The sequence below is a fragment of the Columba livia genome, chromosome 5 (genome assembly GCF_036013475.1).
Source record: "Columba livia isolate bColLiv1 breed racing homer chromosome 5, bColLiv1.pat.W.v2, whole genome shotgun sequence".
Lineage (NCBI taxonomy): Eukaryota > Metazoa > Chordata > Aves > Columbiformes > Columbidae > Columba > Columba livia.
Window position 1 is genome coordinate 22,356,297 of NC_088606.1, and position 12,913 is coordinate 22,369,209.

Genomic DNA, 12,913 nt, shown 5'->3' on the forward strand with positions numbered 1-12,913 from the left:
CTTTGCATGCTTCATTGTCTTGAAAAGTGTGGGCAGATGATAAAAAAACAGGCAGATGAAGTGGGAATTCGACACATGCCAGGCTCTGTGCATTGATTCATGGCAAACAAGCCATGGATTATCCCTCAGCAAAGACGGAATAAACTTGCTTGCAGTTGCTTTGTGGAAGAGCATGCACACAGCCAGCTACTGGGGATTAGCTGATACGGTGAGAGTGGACAGGGAGTTTTGCACAGCAGCTACAGTGGCAGTGCTAAAGCAGACAAAAGGATCACATTATTTCTGTGCTTAAATACTTCTTCCTCCTGCCTGCCTCAAGGAGAGAAGCAGATGGGAAAATACAGTTTGTATATACCTGCCAAGAATCTCAGTGTCCCAAAATTTGCACGTTAGCTGATCACTCAGCAGAGAAATTGGCATCCTACCTGCTTTCTTTAAGAGCAGTGATGAGACAAACTGAAAAGATTCTCATGGCAAATATTTTGAATGGTCATTGTAATTACATTTTAGTAGTCTCCTAAATTCCCTGGAGATGGTATTTGATTTTCCTAAATATCCCTTTTAGGAATTAAACATTGGATTTTTCCTGAGTTTTCGGAGGTGTTGAAATTTAGAACACAAATGTAGATGTGCATTTTGTAAATTAATCTCTTTGTTTTATACATCAGTCTTTGCAGAGTTTAAAATTGAGGCTGGTCTTCTGCTGTCACTTCAGAAGCCACCTATCCTCTGCAGATTCGGTTCTGGGTTTGCATTCAGAGTACAGCTGGGGATGATAATATAAAATCATGTGAGATGCATTCTCTGAATGACATCATCTCTTCTGGAAATGATGTTATGACACTGTTGAATCATAAAACTGTTCAGATTAGACTGAAAACACTTCTAGTAAATCAAATCCAGCTTTCCCTCATCAGTCTATTTCTCTTCACAACCCTCTCAGTTTACTGAGAGTTTCTTTACCTGGGCAGGACACAAATCACTACTTTGGAAGATTTTTGAGTCTTTTGGTTTGCTTTCTCATTACAAATGTTCTCCCTCTTTTTCCTCTGCTAGGTTGAAATAGAGCAGAAAAAAAGCTTGAATGAGGATCTGAAGGGAGAAGATACTGCAAATGTCAATGAATGTGCTACACAGTGAATGAAGCTCAGTCTGCAAGTCCCAAGAGGGGTGGTCAAATTAACAACGCGTAAGAAAGGACTTGCAGGGTTTTGGTATTTTTCGTTAGGAAGTATGGAGTACTACTTTTGAAATAATGCTCTGAAGAGTATTATTTCTCCTTGTGATGATCCATACTCTGAGAAGAAGCTTGCCAGTGGTTTGTTTGGAGCAGACGGATGGGCTTTTGCTGGAATGATTTAAGTACAGTTGAGGTATAGACAGAATGACTCATATTACAGTCCAGCCTGCCTTTTCTGCCTCTTCACTGTTTAGGTTCTGCACCGAAGTGTGGCCTGGCCACTGTCGCAGCCAAACCAGAAAGCAGCCTTTATCTCACAATCTTGCCCTCCTACTTTAAGCATTTTTTTTGTATGTCTGTTGATTTGGTCGTCAGCAAGGGAGCATCGAAGGAAGAATACAAAATCTCATTTCTGAAGCGGTCAACAGAGTGAAAACCCTGAGCATCATTCTGGAGAATCAACAAACTCTGCATCTTAAACATAGTAAATGGTCAAGCAGATGAACTACAGACAGGACAGTTAATCATGGAGCTGTTCTTCTATTCATCCTCTCCTGCCTCATCTTCTGAATGACAGCATGTCATTGTGCACATTTTCATGGTGTCTGCACAAGTTACAAGAAAGCCTCTGCAGTTTCTTAAAATTTGTATTTGTTAGTCTGGGCTGTTCTGTTATCTTGACAGAACGTGGTTATAGCTGCTAGTGACAGGGAATGTGTGTTATAATAGAGGTGATAGAGGAGGTATGTTGCTTAGATCATTCCTGCCTAGAAAGATATTTAAGGGAAAAACACTGTGGTTTGGGTTCTTTTTTTATGTTTTCTTGGATGGGCAAGGTGGGTGCTTATTGAAAATGTCAGGACATGATTAACAGACAATGTTGTTTGCCTTCCTGAAACTCCTTTGAAGTCTGTCCAGCACAATATTACTTTCATGTTCTATCTCGAACCTACAATATAAGTAACTTGTATCTTTATAAAATCCCCCACTAAAAGGCAAAATCTCTTTTCAAAAGTTAAAAACAAGCTTCTGTCATGAAGATTTTTTAATCTTCACTTAGCTGAAATTAACAACAATTCTTAAAACTTCTTTCTAAAAATTCAGAAAGCAAAAATAACTTATTCATATATATTTTCAGAGAAAACCGTGTTCAAAGTACCCATTTTTTGTAGTTCTTTCCATGACTTGCATAATGTTTTGTCTCATGGTAATTTTTAATGTAAGAAAAGTAATTTATTAAATCATTTATCTTTTGAAAGGTTACTACTGACTTTAAAGTCACACATTTGGAAAGCCTTGGCAATGTAATTTAAAATGATAATGAATTAAAACAAAAGCTTTTTTCTAAATTTATAAATTTATTTTATTTTACATTTCATCTAACAGAAGATTAATACACTTTCATTTTACTGATTTCACTGTGACTCCTATGAAAATCACTACAGTGTTAAAATCTCAAATAAAACCTGAGATTAATTACACAGAGTCTAAAACTGGTAGTGGTAGAATTTTAAACAAATTATAGGGAACTTCTAAATGCCTTTTTATATGCACCTAATTTTCAAGCCTAGGTCAGCCTAGTGATATATATTTACACAGGTTCACCTCTGAAAATACGTAAAGTCTCAGTCCTTCTAGTACTCCTTAATAAGCATTTAATATTCTGTTGCAAGTAGTCCTACTGAAGCCCAGGGAGCTCCTTGGAGCACACCAATTAGTACTAAGCATTTGCAACATCTCTGTACATCCAAGAATGCTATTAACTTTTACAAAGCATTCTGAGATTAGTGGATTAAAATTACTGGTAAAGTGCAAAGAATTATTCTTTATTAAATGATAACTTGTATACATTATGAAATATGTGAGAGCATGGAGCTGAATTCATGACCGATTCCCAGCTCTGCTACAGACTGGCTGTGATTAGTTAGTTGCATGGCAACTCCTCTACAAGATTCACTCCTTTTTTCAAAGGCATTCAAAGAACTTCTGAGTGTTTTTCCTGTTTTTCACTGCAGCTCCTAGTGTACAGTTTCTGAAAAGGACCAGCAAGACATCCAACAAAGCCAAGCTGAAGGAGTGCTGAGTTTTGCTGAGGAAATGTGAGGATGTTTAATGAAAGGAAGTTGGGAGATTTCCTACTCTGATCTGGAGGCCCAGTGTCTGAATTTTTTGTCTGTTGCCCCCCCAGCCCTTGAAAACACAAATAAGTAATAGCAAATAAGCAAAATTATGTTGTACTCCTTAAAGAGGGGAGAAATTTAAAGGAGTATAATTTTCTATCTCTGTCAAATTCTTAAACTATTCAGTCTCTATCATACTCCAGACACAGAATATTTCATGCCCCAGAAATTGCAAGATGAACATATTGGAGGTTTCTGTATTTATTTAATTAATCTGCCTCTTCATCACTGATTCTTTTTTTAGTCAAAGTTACTGAATGAAAGAGCGAGCATGGGCCTGACTCTGATCAATCTTATGTGGTTAGTCGTGTGACAGAAGTATCTCTTCCAGTCCTCATGGAGTTGTTCAGGCAAGACTAGAAAAGTGTTCTGGTTTATAAAAAAAGCAATTTTAATCCTTTCTGATCTCTGGACAATATTTTTCTGATACACACGCCACTGAGTTTTTAAGAGTTTAAGATTAATACCTTGGCCAAAGTTTCAGAAGATCTTATTTTCTATTGAAGCACTGAAGTAGTTTGATTTCTCAAAAGAGCACTAACAACCAAAATCTTGAGAAAATCTCGTGTTGGTATCATTAATTCAGTACCACTGAATTAATTTTTCAGTCCAGCACCATTACGAGTGCTGAACATTTGAACACTGGGATCCTAAGTGCCCTTTTTGAAGCTTCCACTGTTCTTCTTTGATTAAACAGTGCCAATTTTTCAGTGTTAGATACTGTCACTGTATGAACTTTATGTACATGAACCATATACTCTTCATCCATAGGGGTACAGTAGTAATTTGGCCAGACTGTTGATGGGGGTGAGGGGAAAGGAACTGAGAGTTTTGTCAGTTTTAGAGTAGCAGAAATGACTTAGGTACAAGCTATGCCTGTAGTGGGGATTATTATTATTTTTTTTTTACCTTGGGGAAAAATCTCTTTGAATAGCTTCAGTTGAATACTCCTTTTGAGAAACATGTCATCACTTGTCCTTTGGTTTATTTGAAAGCTTTGTAGTACCCAAAACACTCCATGCAGGAAATGTGCCTTCAAGGTGAGTATACTTTTATTCCCTGAAGCTATTATCGCTTTCAGCCTTCTTTCTATTTCTCATTATGGTTTTGTTTCATTTTTGTACTGTGGTAAGACTTGAGGTATTACCTAGAAAAATAAGCAGTCTTTGATCACAAGGAGTAAAGATTAACAACATCTCCAGGCAGCTGAGCTTATTTTAGTGAATGCCTCTTACATTTGTTAACTATGGACACTCTACTAGAAAAGGAAAATAGGCAAATTCAGGTGAGAAATACAGTAACTGACATGTCCTTTTTGTCCTTTATTTTATTTAGACTCAAATTTAGTCATCCTATGAAGGAAACAGGTTTTAGGTTCTTCATTGTAGCAGTATCGTAAGAAACACTGCAGAAATAATTTACCTTTTCTGGTGGGTTGCTGGCTGACATATTTGCTTGACTGGAGATCCAAGACCTGTTGGTCTACCTGTCCACAGCACTTAGCTATGAAAACTCCCTCTTGATCAGTCACCTCTCAAAACAGAGAGCAATTCCATGCAAAAGAGCATCAAAGCAAGGGGGAAAGCCTGAGGAAAAAGTATACAAAGTTCAGCCTGGAGGTCCTTACTCTGTTGCTTGGATGAAATTCTCAGTAATTTCCTTGGCCTTTGAATGCACACAAACTAATCAAGCCCTTGATAGTTCACCTCTGTCCCAGACAGTGAAAAATTCCTCCTCGTGACCTAAGCAGCTCTTGTTCATAGCTGTATTGACCTCCAGAACTGGCCAGTGCAAGCATCTGCAGCACACAGAGATTGCTTACCAGTGAAGTACTTACCCTCTCTTGCCACTGAAGCTAAATCTACATCATGAGTTGTCCGAGATGGGAAATTTTGTGTGGTACCAGGCACAGCTGTTCCCAGCCTTCCTGTTCTGTTCAGCCACCCACCCACACATCCATCCGTCCTCCCTCTCCCCCTGTATACTTGCAGTTCATTCTTTGCACTATTGACATTGATTGGTTTGATAATTATTTTGTAACATGTTCCTACCTTTTTGTTTTGTAAAATAAGAAAGTCTATACACTGGTTAACTTTGTAGAAGTGGTTTATTTTTTTTCTTTGTTTTATTGGTTGAAATGGGATGTCATGTTTTGTTTGAACTGTGGGAAAACTTCAATAAATGTTAAGATGAAACAGCATATCCACATTTTCACTGTGAAATTGAAGTTATATGTGCTGTAGATTCTGGTAAGTTAGAATGCGTGAATTCAGAAGAGGAAAAGGGAGTGCTTTGAATGGCATAAAGGACATAAATTAGAAGTAATGGGACTATATACAGAAAATGTATTCTTTCATTTGATCATCCAGACTGAATGACAGTCTGCAAAGGAAATGGAGCAGGCCTAGAGCTTGAGCCCCATAACAGGCCGGTAGAACAGTGCCAAGGTAACTTCGTAGAAGAGGATCCAACATTTGAAGAAATCATCCTGAAACAGAGAAACTGAGAACTGAAGCTTCTGCTTGGTGGGCCTCTGCTGCTCTGTTACCACTAAAGGCAGGAGAATGTGGAAGAGTCTTCTGTGATCAGAACATATATTTGCAAAGCAAGTGTAAGGATAAGGTCTAAACTATTTAGAGAGTCCTCTGTTATGATTCTCTGTGTTCTTTTGAACTTGAGTAAGCCGTGTTTCCGCTTCTCTCACATTCACTGAGACCAGTTGCAGTCTATTGGCTTTCTCAAAAGCGCTCCCAGAATCAGACTGAAGAGCTGGGCAGTCTCATTGACAAAAGAAAATTGGATACCCATCATAAAGACTTCTCAGATCATTGCTCTGAGCTCAGCACATTCTCTATGGTATGCCTCTGTACAACTGACAGTAAGTCAATCACTTTACAGTATAAAAAGTGGAGGTTCACGGGTAACGATGCCTGATGTTCATTATTCAAGAGTAAATCAGGTCAGCCAGAAGAAAGAAGGAAAGTTAAATAGATTCAGTGGCTGTTAGTCATAGCAGTTTATTTACTGTAATTCAGATATTCAGTGACATTTGGAAATAATACTACCAAATTTGGAAGGTAGGATTATATTAACCATGATAGCTTGATAATATGTGAAATGGTTTTAAAAATATAGAGTTATAGAAAAAGCTGAAAGTTTGAAACCGGGGAGCTCAAAGTCCCTTGGCAACAGTGCAGTCCTTGGAGACAAGCCAAAATAACACCCTGCAAGAGACGGAGAAGTTAGAATGCCAGTGCAACATGTACCCAAGCAAAAGACATCACTAGAGTGAGATAGCACAATTTGGACAGAAAAAACACCACCGTTTCCTTTCAGTGCTCTTAGCTGCTGTGATTGCCCTTACCATCTAATTGACATATGCTGTAAATTTACGAATAGGACAAAAGCTGCTGAAGGTCAGCTGAGGCAAAGCAAAAGACAGAGAACTTAGGTGTAGGTCTGTGTCACAGCAGGTGTGTCTGGAACATGAAACACACCAGTCCCAGAAGCCGAACAGCAACTGCCATGTATAAAAAAAGTAGTTGAAATAGTAGAGGGTGTTTCAAATAAAAGATGCACCCGATTTCAAAGCAATTGAAGAACACAATTGGGTCCGTCTTTTTGAAACACCCTGTATTCTAAACACCAGCTATGGAAGGTGTCTTTCTCAACCCCAAACCATGGGACAGCAAAGCCTGATGGAGAAGGATGATGATACCACTGTCTGCAGCTGCACTGGGGTGCAACAAGTGGCAACACATGCTGGGGCTCAGGGGTGTGGGCAGACTGGTCCTTCCTGGGTCAGGAGCCTTCTGCAACCTCCTAGTTTTTGCTGCCTCAGGGGCTGTAGATAAACTGAGAGCTATCAGCTTGGCCAGAGTGGCTTCTGAAGAGGTAGGAAGAATACAGCTGGAAGTAATTTCCTAGTGTGAGAGCCTATTTTGTAAAGCTTTCACTTACGCAGAACAGAAACTGAGAGCTTTACTCCTCTGTGTGGAAGCAAAGAAACTTGTTAGGGCATGGTCAGCTCAGCAATTGTATTAATACAGAGACTATGGAGATTAAAAGGGAACGAAATGGGAAAACCCCCTGTCAGCGCACAGATGCAGGCAGAACCATAGTGGAGCTCTGGTTTCTAGTCAAGGGAAGCAAAAGCAAAATCGCAAAACGGTTTAAACTAAGAGACGAAGAGCTCAACCACTATGGTATCCTCCATCCCCTCTTCCTTTTGATCAAAATACTGTCTAAACTGCACTGCATCAGTCAGCAGGTGCTTTTTGGTTTTGTTTTCCCAAGCTGTATAGATCCCCTTTGCCCAGGAGGAAGAAATGTCCCTGGCAGGCACAAAGTGACAGCTGGCATGAGAGGAGCAACCAGGGGAATGCAGGTGGCAAAATAGGATACACTATAGAGAAAAATGTGTGCTAATACCTTATGAGGTCCCATGATGGGTCAGGAGCTACGCAAAAAATGTGACTTGGGGAGTCCCAGTCTGCAAACACTGATCCTGGGTACAAATCAAAAAATAGTAAGTAAAAATTTAGCATGAATATTATGTGAACAAATAGAATTGGACTTGGAACTGAACGATGTTGGCAAATCAGCTCTCAACTTATACAGGGCCACAGGACCTAAAAGACACAGCATGATGAAAGTGTGAGTTGGCAGTGACGTTTCTGCCTGGTAAGTTGTGGTTTGTGCTGTGAGTCCCACCCAGAGAAGTGACCTGCAGAGAGGAACTCAGGGCGGTGGGTGTGCTGGGCTGCTCGGGCTCCCTGAGGCTGCAGGCGCTGAGGGACTGTTGCTCTCTAGCGGTCACTGCAGCTTTTTACCTGGACCACTGACCTGTTCCATCCAGCAGACTCAACGAGACACAAGTCTCCCTAGTTTCTGGACTGTGAACCCCATGCAGAATTTGACCTGTTGTTGACACACTGAAAAACAGTTAGATCTCAAAACTGGTATAAGAGTTGACTACCTCACTGATCCAATGTCTAGCTGAGAAGAGGTGAACAGACAAAATTTTTCAGTACTGTTGACTGCTCTTCTACCCCAAGCAGTCCTCACCTGTCTGCACAGTCATGCACAGAATCAGTTTAAATTTACGTCCATAAAGCACTTTAAATACCTCCAACAGAAAATGCAGTAAGAGGATCACTTTTAACTACTGTCTACTTAAATATAAAAGCATACATGTGTGTTGTATAGGCATGCATAGGCCTATACAATTAAGCATTGTATGATGGAAAGAACTGTAGTTTGACTTTTTGTTTTCTGGCCACTCTTTAGCAGATCTGCACCACCCCGAGGTACACTGGTGGGTCTAAGTCCAAATCTGAGAAGCCAAGCCCGCTAGTCCCACCTGATAAATCCCCATACAGCTGCTGCCTCATTCTGGAAGCACCAAAATTCCCAGCAGCTCTCATTAATCTGCATGGAATATGTCTCCATACACATACTGTTCCTGTACATGCATCAAACTATCCCAGTCCTAAGTGGTTTTCAAGCCAAGTGTTCTCCTGCCTTCCCTGTCTCGAGGATTCTACTCTGCTGCCGTGCTCAGAATGAGCATTGTGTGCTGTGAACCTGCTCAGCAGGCAGCACGGCACTGCAGGCAAGTGAACAGCTTTGGCTCCCTTTCTCCTCCTTGTTTGAGGCTACCTAGGGAGCTGGGACAGAGGTGGAAGAGGTTCAAGACTGAAAAGCAGGACTGAAGACTTCAAGGGTTTGGAGTAATGACCAGGTTTGTCAATCCTTGACTGCAGTTTCTGAAATGCTGTTGAGTAAATTATGGAAATAATCCTTGGAGTAGGAACTAGACACCAGACCTGTCATCTCCCTCCAAATGAATCTCTGCTGAGCTCAACTGAACCTAGAAGGCCTGCTGCCCAGGGAAAGTACTTTATAGGGGAAGTAATAGCGCCATTTGAGGAGAGTGCTTTATCTGCTTCCTGAGGCGCTACGGAAATAGAACTGTTTAAATACATCCTGGTGCTGTATTTTCTAAGAAGTAATTTGTTACAAAAAGTCTCCTTCCTGAAACAAAAAGATCCTTCTGTATTAGAGCCTGGCGATAACCCAACTATATGCCTTTGAAATTAATCCCTTACAGTATACGGACAGTCTTCCCAGCAAGCACAAAAAGCACATGGAAATCAGTTTCAATCTGTCCTGAAGTAATTCCTAATTTTTAGGTTTAAGAAAAATATGTGCTAATTACTAATTTCCAGTTTATGTTAATTATTTCATGTTTACTATGCATTCTGAACTGACTTTTATAGAAGTTACAGGTAACAGTCATTGCTCTCAATGAGAGTGCTACTGGATGATTTTAGCACAAAGAGAAATTTTGGAAACGTGTTTATCTGATTTGTTTTGTTTTCTGCTGGGATTACTACACTGGTATAGGAGTTCTGCCTCCCTCTTGTGGCTACATCTTTTATTTTCAACTTGGAAAAGAAAGATTCATGGTGCACTCACAGAGTTCATGACATCCACCTTCCTGATATAAGCCTCCTCTTCAAGTTTGCTAGAAAATCCCCCTTATGTTGGGAATCTCCCAGACAAAACTCCTCTGCCTAAGGGATTCTTTTTCACACTCCTGTGGGATCAACAGAACATATTTGATAAAATCAGTGGTAATTCATGCTGGTTACTTTTTGTAATTGACTCTGAATGTTCAGGTTCAAGTCAGCCAAATGTTTGAGCTCCACCTAGGAGTATATAAGATGCATTCCAGACGATGTGATATTTTCAATCAGTGCAGGAAAATCTACACAATTAACTTTGGAGTCAACTGCTTTGATACCATGAACCTCGAAAAACTCATGGCCTATACATTTTAGGATATCACTTTGTCCTCTCTTATCACCTTGTATTTAAAAATCACGTAGTCCTTTTCAAACTTTAATAAATTAACCTATCTGAAGAGCTAACTGAAATAGAAGACTGTACCTCTGAGATGATAAGAAAGCTAAGATAGCTTTAAATCGCTGACTTGGAATGATAGAGCCCCAGCTGAATGCAGATCTAATGGCCCTCTGTTGTTTCCCTAACCCAGAAGAATGTCTTCTCCCTTCAAGGTCCTTAGCAGACTTACAGCATTTGTAACATGATTTACCTTGAATGTCTCTGCACTGTGCCCTTGTACTCTTCATTCCTTAGCAATTTACACCGATATCAATATAGCACATTGCCTGCCACAACATTCAGCAGACATATGAATTGTGTCTTGAAAGCCACAGCTGGAAACTGGGCAAGAGGGACCTGGAAATTTATAGCAGAGGTCTACAGTAATGGAAAGAGAATAAGCTGAACAGCTTAAACACTACTGCCGGTCTTCTGGCCTTGTTAGGTCCAAAAGAAAGTTAACTCTTGTTCTGCACCGCTACTTGGTCACATCCTCCAGCTTCATCTCCAATTTCAGCAAACTTTGGCAGCAGGGCAAGGGACTTGCTTTGACCATTCATACAGAATCAAAGAATCACAGAATGGTTGGGGTTTGAAGGGACCTCTGGAGATCATCTAGTCCAACCCACCTGCTAGAGCAGGTTCACCCAAAGTAGATGGCACAGGAATGTTTCCAGGCTGGTCTTTAATGTCTCCAGAAAAGAAGACTCCACAACCTTTCTGGGCAGCCTGTTCCAGTGCTCTGTCACCCTCAAAGTAGAAAAGAAGTTTCTCCTCATATTCAGATGGAACCTCCTATGCTTCAGTCTCTGCTTGTTGCCCCTCATCCTGTTGTTGGGCATCAATGAAAGGAGTCTGGTCCCATATTCTTCACACCCACCCTTGAGATATTAATAAACATTGATGAGATCCCCTCTCAGACTTCTCCAGGCTTAACAGACCCAGCTCTCTCAGTCTCTCGATGCCCTAGGCCCCCAATCATCTTCCTAGCCTGCCACTGGACTCCCTCCAGTAATTCCTTGTCCTTCTTAAACTGGAGAGCCCAGAACTGGACACAGGACTCCAGATGTGGCCTCACCAGAGCAGAGTAGAGGGGGAGGAGAACCTCCCTCAACCTGCTGGTCACACTTTTCCTAATGCACCCCCGGATACCATTGACCTTCTTGGCCACAAGGGCACATCATTGACTCATGGTCAACCTGTTGTCAACCACAACTCCCAAGTCCTTCTCTGCCATGCTGCTTTCCACCAGGTCCACCCCTAACCTGTACTGATGCCTGGAGTTATTCCTCCCCAGATACAAGACCCTATACTTGCCCTTGTTGAACTTCATTAGGTTCTCCTCTGCTCAGTCCTCCAGTCTGTCCAGGTCTTGCTGAATGGCATCACAGCCTTCTGGTGCGTCAGCCCTTCCTCCCAGTTTGGTATCATCAGCAAACTTGCTGAGGGTGCACTCAGTCTCTTCATCAATGCCACTGATGAACAGGTTAAACAAGACCGGACCCAGTACTGACCCCTGGGAAACTCCACTAACTACAGGCCTTCAACCAGACCTTGCACCATTGATCACAACCCTCTGAGCTCTGCCATCCAGACAGTTCATGTTCTGTCTCACCATGCATTCATCCAGCCTGCACTTCTTGAGCTTGCCTATGAGGATATTGTGAGACACAGTGTCAACTGTAAACATACATTTATGTAACTGTCTGGGTGATGAGGACAGAGAAATTATCACTTTAGCTTTGTAGGTACTTTCATCTGCTTTGTTTTATTTGATAGCCATCAGCACCTCCTTGGCAGGTGACCAGTGAAAACGTTCATGAGAGCTGAGCCCAGCCCCATGCAGACTCTGCCAGGGGCTGGATGCAGCAACCGCCAGGACTTATTGGAATAAAACACCCCTGGTGCCTACAGACCACATGCAATAAAGGGCCCCTGCCCAGATACATCTGCATCTGGCCAGCTGGGTCAGAACATGGACCAGTCCTTCCAGCACAAATGCAGGTGTCTGAAAACTCCATAAACTGGAAGTGCTGTTTTCTGCTCTACACATGCTCTGCCCATACCATAAAACAGGATGCAAGGAAAATTGCAGGTATAGAGGATGCAATAGGATGCCTCACTACTGATGTCTTCTTGCAACAGAGACATAGACGTGCTGACTACTGATCTGCCTGGAGTCAGCCTGTGGGAGAAATGAGATGATCACAATAGGTCATATGGCAAAGCTAGGAATACTTCTAGTGGAAGATGATGCTTAGATGGAAAAACAATGTTTCATTTAAAGCAGTAAGTCAGGGAGTAGGAACAAGCAGCTGAGGGAAAGTGTGAGCTCCAGCCTATAAGCACAGCTTCACATTTTTTTACATTTGCAGCTGTCAAAATCTTGGTATGCCCAAGACTCACAGGATACACATCATTTAGCACGAAGACTCAAGCAGAGAGGAACTCTGGAAATGGGTCACAGGTTAGAAATGGCAATAAATACCTGGGGCCCTATAGCTCCACTACACGATGAGTTGGGCTGGCTCATCCCACTGTTTTCCTTTCCCTCAAAGCCAGGGACACTGATTGCCCAGCAGTCCTCAGAATAGCACCGCTCTGCCAGTTAGATAATTCACCTCAGCACGGGAATTGCATGTTA

At 41.4% G+C, this 12,913-nt stretch overlaps 1 protein-coding gene across 3 annotated transcripts in view; it reads left to right on the forward strand.

The window, feature by feature from the left end:
- STON2 (stonin 2) overlaps nucleotides 1–5,560 on the forward strand; it is a 77,765-nt gene extending 72,205 nt beyond the window's left edge. For all 3 annotated transcript variants that reach the window (XM_065063750.1, XM_065063752.1, XM_065063751.1), the window contains exon 7: nucleotides 1,057–5,560. In XM_065063750.1, the coding sequence (XP_064919822.1) occupies nucleotides 1,057–1,140 (84 nt within the window). In that variant the 3' untranslated portion in view covers nucleotides 1,141–5,560. The remainder of the gene's footprint in view (nucleotides 1–1,056) is intronic.
- The last annotated feature ends 7,353 nt before the right edge of the window (nucleotides 5,561–12,913 follow it).